General features: G+C 48.8%; 1 protein-coding gene across 1 annotated transcript; it reads left to right on the forward strand.

The window, feature by feature from the left end:
• The first annotated feature begins 1,536 nt into the window (after window positions 1–1,536).
• LOC122389673 (protein RFT1 homolog) lies at window positions 1,537–8,026 on the forward strand. Its single transcript, XM_043381915.1, has 9 exons — window positions 1,537–1,555; window positions 2,273–2,358; window positions 2,685–2,801; window positions 3,284–3,473; window positions 3,797–4,024; window positions 4,690–4,940; window positions 5,190–5,318; window positions 5,831–5,967; window positions 7,183–8,026. Exons 4-9 carry the CDS (start codon window positions 3,402–3,404, stop codon window positions 7,317–7,319), a joined length of 954 nt encoding a protein of 317 aa, XP_043237850.1. The 5' UTR covers window positions 1,537–1,555; window positions 2,273–2,358; window positions 2,685–2,801; window positions 3,284–3,401; the 3' UTR covers window positions 7,320–8,026.
• The last annotated feature ends 239 nt before the right edge of the window (window positions 8,027–8,265 follow it).

An 8,265-nucleotide genomic window follows, 5' to 3' on the forward strand; every position in this document is an offset into this window, starting at 1 on the left:
GCGATGATTGAGGTTAGGTCAGCTGTCAGGTTAGTCAGGAGTATGCTCATTGCTCAGGTCACATTTTTATGGACACTTGGCAAATTAAAAACTAACAATCTAATCTAAGCTAACCCGACTAAACATACACAACTACTGACTATAGGAACTAAGCACCTACCTACTTGTGCCTACATCTCATACCATGTCAAAGTAGAGTTCCTTGGTGGAAGATTACCCTCAGTACTTTTTATCCCAGCCCTGTGAAGAAAACTAATACTTCTAAGCTCTGAATCACTGCTGGCCATCCACAGGAAGAAATGCTGAGACTGAGAGCTTTGCCATGGTATATTGGACCAATAATCACTATCACGAATGACTATGAACACATTATATGATCACATCGTTGCATGGATTGTCACATTGACAATTCTACTACAATCCTTTTTCAAGAAATACAGTGATGATTAACATCAAAATCAACATAAAGTGGATTTAGTGATCCAAGCTTTCTCCTCCAGTAGCAATGGAATGATCGCATGTTTCATTTGCCAGACACTGAGTACCTGATGCACATTACAATCTGCATAGCATGAAGCATCTAAGCTGCCCAAGTCGATTCATTCTAGATTTTTAACTTGAAAGTTAGCACTAATTTATCTTGCTGTTGTAAGTTATAATTCAATATCCATACCAATACACCAATATGCACTCATCAGTCAACATTTTCTGGCATGATCCTGCTCAGCGTGCTCTTCAGTAGGTATTGCTCCAAGGTCTGCAATATTATAGCTTGTTTTTGGCCAATAAGCTCTTTTAGTTTTACTTTTTCTTGCTGATATATGAGCCCGATCACCTTGCGTTTATTAACCAAAGTCCAAAATTTCATAACTTGTTCAACTTGATATTGATATTGCTCAGGAGTCAGGACCTCTGTCAGCCTCCTGGATCCTTCGGATTGTTTTCAGTCAGCATGCTTCTTAAATATGATATAAGTCAATATTCAAAACATCCAACAAAACGATGTACAAGAGTAAGAAAACCACCAGATAAACTAAAAAATGGCCTTGGAACAGAGCCAAGTGGTGCACCATTTGTTTGTTTACAATGATTGTAGTGCTGATGTATTTTTAGGACTCTGAACGTCGGCTTATAAAAAATGAAACGTTTTTTACAAAAGTTGTAAGGCAAGTAATATTTATCTGAAAGAACTAAAATATTCAAAAGCCAAACACTATGAAATACATGAATCGGAACCAAAAAGTAACCCAAAAATCCAGCCTAATCACCGGCTCCTAAAACTGCAACAAAATCAGCACTTTTCCCCGCAACTCGTTGTCCAGACGTAAATATGCTATATATCTTTCCCGAGCGAAAAAAACAAACATTCCAGTTTTTTGGCGCTTTTGTTTCAATTGTGGTGGTTCTGTTCGAAGGCCTATACAGATGGTGTTTGCGCAAAATTTCTAACGGAAAATCACCGACTATTTAGTGTCGACAGCTGCATATTAACTTTTTGAACACGCCTTCATCACTGCTTGTTTATTGGCTGTCTGTGGTATTGGGCTGTGTGGCTGTAGGTATATACCGTGTGTTGCTGGGTGATTGTGATAATATTTTGATGATTAACCTTTTCATTCAGCGGTAGAGACCCACAAGTTGACTCCATTATAAATATTGTCTCTTTATCATGAAACAGACTCAGAAACCTTGGCATGAATGCTCTCAGGCTCTCAAGAGAATGTTGAAATTCAGGTCTCAAAAGATTAAAATTACAATAATGAAATGTTTCACCTACCTTCCAAGCCATAAACACTCATACTGGTACTGGATGGAACTTAAAATAAAAAACAGGGGTGGATAATTAGGGGTTTGAAGCACCCCCTGGGATTTTCCACCAATGAAGTACCTACCTGTATGCTGCAGAGACCAGGGCCCTGTTTCACCGTTGATAGCAGCACGCTACTATCAAATTGCGCGAGCTGACGTAATGTGATGAGGTCACACTAATGACGTTTCGTGTAATCCGTGAGCTGCGTTTGGAACAGAGTTGCTGTTTCGTTGAATGCGATGTGTTTGATCGCACGGCCGTGAAGCTGTTGGCAGCAATATTTGATGACATCACACAGATTGACGGTGTCATGGTTTGCTGATGTTTCCATGGAAACCCAATTTGACACGTGTGATAGCAGCGTGCTGCTATCACCGGTGAAACAGGGCCCAGAATAGCATGGTCTGTGTTGCACATATTGATGCTGAAGCTATACCTACCTACCTATCAAATGTCTTTCAGATAACCTACCGAGTGTTCACATTCATCACAAATGCAGTCATTCTCCGGTATATTACATCTGATGTCCTGGGCATCATCAATGTCAGGTATGCACCCTTTACTTTTTTCCTATCATGCATCAGTGATGCATCCAATGTCTGAGTTCCTAAGTAGAACATATGCTATTTTCTCACCAGAACTGTAGTGTGTACTCCATAAGAAAAATGCTAATTTTTCGTATGTTTCTAGTTGAACAGAGTTTGCTCTTATTTTCTAGTTATTGTATAAAATGAAGTAATATACGGTTATCTTCATAAGCATGTACCGAATTACCTGTTCCTTTTGACTGACATTCAGTTCTTTATTTAAGTGTAGTTTTAAAGTAGGTAAATCAATTCTGTTCAAAGTTCTGAAGCCCTAGTCTGCTTCCCAGGCTGGCTCTACTCTACTCGACTGACACCTTTGTCAGTGTGGAGGCTTTCCGTCGGGCGGCGCTGGGCGTGACAGAGAGCAGCACGTGGCGCCAGGCCATCAACTTGGTGTGGCTCAGGTACATCGTTCCGGTCCGGACATCAGTTTAACTCGAAATGGTCACAGCTGTTGGGAGAAGCTGCATATCGGCAGTTCCCAGCAAGAACATCCCAAGTGTTAAATTTTCGAAACTGTGATTTTCATACCATTCGACTCAGCTCGACGAGCTGAGTCGAATGGTATAGAAATCTCAATTTCAAAAATTTGACACTTAGGATGTGCTTGCTGGGAACTGTCGATATAGGTACCTACTTCAAAAACAGGTGTTGTTGTGGAATGTGGACTGTGGAGGCAGTCAATGGGTAGCAGCTAATCGGCACAGTTCTGTTGAGTAGTAGTGGTTTTAAATGGTCATTGCCTCGATAAATGACGTTTATTTCTTCAGATGTGGGGATCGTCATAGGCACATAAGTATGTAATGTTTTATTGCCAGTGAATTGAGTGTATTATAAAAGAGCAGTGTTGTAATTGCCTCTGACTGACGCCCCGCTCCCCTGTTAGCGTGCCCGTGTCAGCGGCGGTGTCGGCGGCGCTGGCCGGCCTCTGGCTGCACGCGCTCAGCCAGCCGGCGCCCGAGGTGACCTCAGAGTACCGTCTGGGCGTGTGGGTCACCGCGGCCATGGTTGTACTGGAGACGGCCGCCCAGCCGCTGGTCATCCTGGCGCAGGCCATGCTCTTTGTCAAATTGAAGGTGAATGACGGCGGTGGGGTGACGCAGAGGAGAGGAACAGGGTGTCAGGGGAAAATATTTGAGGCGCGTCGGTTCCCCGATGACTCTGCTCGACTGCTATATGCTCGATGACTCTGCTATATCAGTGAAATTATATCCGAAGCTCAAATCGCCTGCTGCGACAGTCGTTTGCGGATCGTCGATCGTTCACACCGCGTTAATGTACTGTATTCTCCCTACCTTGCTGGCATATGTGGATTATCTCTGACTCTCTTATCGTCTTCTCGCCCCTCCCCATCTCCTCTCACCACTCTCTCACCCACCCGCTCTCCCTCTCTCCCAAGGTGGTAGCCGACATGGTCACTCTGTGCAGTCGGGTGGCGCTCAAAGCCTGGCTGATCGCCCTGTACCCGTCCCACGCCATCTGGGCCTACTGTGTGGGCCACGCGGTCAGCTCCGCTCTCCTCGTGGTCATCTATTACGGCACCCTGCTCTGGCACGTCCGCTCACCGGATAACTGTCTACCGGTGAAGTCGGCGAGCGAGCTGGGACCCAGACTGGTGCCGGGACAGGTGAGGCCAGTGAACTACATATTTGTAAAGGGGCGGGGTTTCAAATGTAGTCAAGCGTTTTCGCGGTCATAGTGGTTTCTTTTGGCCAAGTCGTCGCATTCTTCGTTTCATTTAGCTAGAACTTTAGGTCTAAGGCCTCTTAGACTGCAGTCAAACGGTATTAAGACCTACCTGTGTTACAGACAGCTCACGGCAGCGCTGGTTCGAGTATCCTCAGAAATAGAGCCAAAGTTGTGCTGCCACGTTTTCCCAGCAACCGCGTCTGCCTCTAACATTTCCTGTCGCGACGGTGGCGATGTGACCCGTGCTGCCATCTCTCTTCACTGATCAGTAATACCTCTCCACAAGTAAGCACACACTCCTCTGATATTAGCCAATTATACTCGTAGCTACTCTTCATCTCCGCTATAAGTCCTTACTGCCAGTCGTTGTGATCTTCATCTTGGTGTCTTTTTTTGTCATTCGGTTTGTTTTGTTGCCCAGCTTCTATCCTTCTGGCCATCTCTCCCCTTCTCGCCAGTCACTGGAAGGGGACAGTTTGGCACCTCTCCTCCAGCTGGTGCCTGACAGCTCCCTCCCCCTCCAGCCGGTGTCTGCGGTGGCGGGCCGGGTGCTACACGACCTACTCCGCGCTATGAGTCTGACCCTACCCCCTCTTCCTCCAGCCGGTGTCTGCCGCGGGGGGCCGGGTTCTGCACGACCTGCTGCGCGCCATGAGCCTGCTCTGTCTGGTTGCCGTCACGTTCGGCTGGAGCTACTCCCACCTGCTGCTGCGGCTGTACGGAGGCGCCCTGCTGACCGCCGGTCCGGCCGTCAGTCTGCTGCGCGCCCAGTGCGCCTACGTGCTCCTACTGGCGGTGAACGGAGTGCTGGAGTGCTACACGTTCGCAGTGATGCGCCAGGAACAGATCAATGGGTAAGTGCCGTGGAGGGTTTATGGAAGGCAGTCGGGAAATGGTCGGGGCTTAGTAAGGAGTGAGGTAAATTAGTCGGTAGAGGCTGAGCGGATTAGGAAATGACGTTCTCATGTTGGTTTTTGTTGTTAGACTGCCTTTTGCGGCTAAAGGCGAAGTGGAAAGGCTGGCCAGTCGTGTCGATAAAGTGAAGCTAGGAACGTTACTATCGGGCGCTTTGACAGGTGTTGTGGCGTTTTCCGGTGTTTCAGGTATAACCGGAAGATGGTGCTGCTATCTGTGATATTCGTCATCTCGACAGGGATCTTTACTAGGCTATTCGGCGGGGTTGGATTGATCCTCGCCAACTGCGTCAATATGCTGACCAGGATATACGTTTGGTGAGTTTTTGTGTTTTTGAATAGATTTGATTTGTCCTAATTGGTCTAATTATTTACATCATTATCCAATATGTCATGGATAGTCAATATCACGCTTTATTCGCCGATCTCGATATACTTGGATCTCGTTACTTCACCCGTCCATCGACTGATACGAATGTCTGCTGTCCCCAATAGTGTCCTGTACCCCTCTCAATTCTCATCCCGTGCCCTCCCCGTATGCTGCTGGTTCCCGATACAGTGTCCCGTGCCACTCTCAACCATCATGTCTTCGTCCCATTTTCTGCTGCTGCTGCCCGCTCGCCCCGTCCAGTGTGTTGCTGGCGCTTGATGCAGTGTCCCGTACCCCTTTCACCCTGTCCCCACCCCGTGTGTCGCTGATGCCCGATACAGTGTCCCGTACCTCTCTCGTATGTATGTATTGTATGTATTACCTTCATGGACAATCCACGCGGGGCGTGGCGATTACAGTCCGATTACTCTCACCCTGTCCCCGCCCCGTGTGTCGCCAGTTACCGGTTCGTGGCCGGTCTGCCGCTGGAGCCGGCGGTGTCCGTGCCGCCGCTGCTCGGTCTCCGCCCGCCGCCCGCCGTGGCTGCCGCGCTGGTGACCGCCGGCCTGCTGGCAGCCGGCTCCGAGAGCTGGCTGTATAGTCTCTCTTGAAAGTATCGCGTCCTGGGCTGCGGCGGCTCAGCGAACTATTCCATTCAGTTTGAGGACCCCAGTAGGGAGGTCATGGCCTGTATCATAAAAAGTACGCTGTAACACGATTTCACGCCAGCGGTAGAAGGAAAATTGCTATATGACGCAGGCCCCAGCGGCTGACAACTGGGTCAAAACAGGCGGAGGCCGGCCAAAGGTCATGCTCGTATCGCTCTCCCTTGACCCCGTCCACCGCCCCAGGCGGATACCGGTGCCTCTTGGGCTCACCAGCCGGACGCTCATTGGTGTGCCTTTCTGGGCGCCAATCACTCAGTGTGCGTGACGCGTAAAATCACAACGAAGCGAAGTTCCGCCATAACCCCAGTGGCGGATCCAGGGGAGGGCAAATAGGGCAATTGCCCTCCACAAAGGACATCATTTTTAACATTACGTCTATGGCAGTGCATGAAAAGAGACAATAAATTGTGATGGTTTGCCCCTCCCAAAACTTTGGGTTGGATCCGCCTATACATAACCCTTACTGTAATGAGGCCTTCTGAATGACGTAAACAGGTCATGCGGGGTGTGGGGGGGGGGGGGGAGGAAGCCTGGCATCAAATAAGTTTTTAAAAAGAACATGGCTGAACAGCATTATTTTTTCTTTTTTGTCGCCGTTCGTTAACCGGCTCATTAAAAAGAGAGAACTTCAAATATAAGACTAAATGGCTAGACAGCGAATTGGCGAACTGGCTAGAGAGATAATTCTTGTTTTTGAATCCGCTTACGAGTGCATGTGCAAGCACGGATGCATTCTGTTAGCGGGTGCAACAGATGATTTTTTAGGTATATGCGCACGAGTTTCCGGATTTTACCCCCCCCCCCCCCCCCCAAAAAAAAAAAATGTGACAGTCGTGCCGATGACGAGTCAAATTGCTAACTTTGCAATGAAACAAATCTCAACAAATCCTCTGCGAGTAGGGTGGCCTCCGTTGACCACATGCTTAGCTACCATCACAAGTAACCGGATGGCGACTGCCACCCCCCCCCCCCCCATCCCTCCGCAGTCCGCAACCACTTCCCTCGGCCCGCTGCGCCGGCTGCCTCCGCGTGTCAGGCTTCGGTCAGTGCTACCAGCGCGGCGGCTCTCAAACCTTTCCGCTCAACCGCGGCTGGGACAGGTGGCGCCTTCCTTCGGAGTCGCGATACTTTCAAGAGAGACTATACCCCAGCTCCGCCGCCGCCCATGTGGCTGTGGGCGCGCTCTGTGGGGCCGCCGTGGTGGCCGCGGCAGTGTACAGCGAGCCCCGCCTCCTCCAGGCGGTCAAGGAGCGGGTCGGGGATAAACTGAAGCGCAGCTAGCGGGGAGTGCTACTCACATGGTCACGCAGGGAATAGGGGTTGTTTTGTTGTGATATTTATGTGCATTTTGGGTTGAATATACACCGTGCCTGTCAGTAGAGTGGATCTATTAATTTTAAGACTGGTGCGACTGCAGGGGGCGTTGAGGCTATCGGCCATTTGAGAGCTGGACAGTGCTTGAAAGCAACTTCCTACCGATGAATTTTGGCATTCAGATCCTAATTATAGCCATTTGTGATGAACGATGGCGATGCAGGGGACGGCAGGGGAGGTGAAGGGATGGCACCTCCCTGGAGCTTATGGTAATCGCGGAAGCCCATTACCGTTTACCACCACTGCATAGCCAAAGTGGTAAGACCGGAGAGACGCGATCAGGCCGGATTGCCAGTTGTCGATTCCTCTATCGTTGTAGAGGTCGCTTGCAAAGTGAGATGACTGCTTTTCGTAGAGGGCGGTAAAATCGTGGCCGGTTAGCGTCTGGTGGGGCTTGTAGGCTAATGATGGGCACGACCGGGTGCTGTATGCTATGTGTGGTGACAGCGGCGTTCCTGAGCGTAGGGTGTATCTCTTGCTCTGAAGTCCAGAAGTCCTTATCGTTCTTGTGCATTCACTTTGTCAGTGCCTGATGTCAGTGTCAGTGTTTGTCAGTGTTTCATTCTGTAGCAGACATGCAGTCATATTTGGTTAAATAGAACCTTGCAGTCTGAGGCAGTCTTTTCATTACAGTACCTCATTACAGCGTCTCATTCATTACAGTTCAATATTTAGAAATGCAAGACATTACACATTAGGGCCGATCGGGCATAGAAATACAAAACAACAGTATACGCTCGCTGGCTATTATTCTGAGACTCAGCATTGAACCTGCCATCACTACAATACAGGAGGCGACAGGTGTAGAGGTGATGTCATACTCATTTATCAAGTTCTGCTGACTTGACCCACA

This window comes from Amphibalanus amphitrite, unplaced genomic scaffold (assembly GCF_019059575.1).
Source record: "Amphibalanus amphitrite isolate SeventyFive unplaced genomic scaffold, NRLGWU_Aamphi_draft 000367F_arrow, whole genome shotgun sequence".
Taxonomy (NCBI): Eukaryota; Metazoa; Arthropoda; class Thecostraca; order Balanomorpha; family Balanidae; genus Amphibalanus; species Amphibalanus amphitrite.

Bases quoted from the DNA above. Each gene is read 5' to 3' on its own strand.
- LOC122389673 (XM_043381915.1), top strand. From the start codon at position 3,402: ATGGTTGTACTGGAGACGGCCGCCCAGCCGCTGGTCATCCTGGCGCAG. The intron at 3,474-3,796 runs GTGAATGACGGC...CTCTCTCCCAAG, and splicing joins TGCTCTTTGTCAAATTGAAG to GTGGTAGCCGACATGGTCAC. The intron at 5,968-7,182 runs ATAGTCTCTCTT...AAGAGAGACTAT, and splicing joins CGGCTCCGAGAGCTGGCTGT to ACCCCAGCTCCGCCGCCGCC.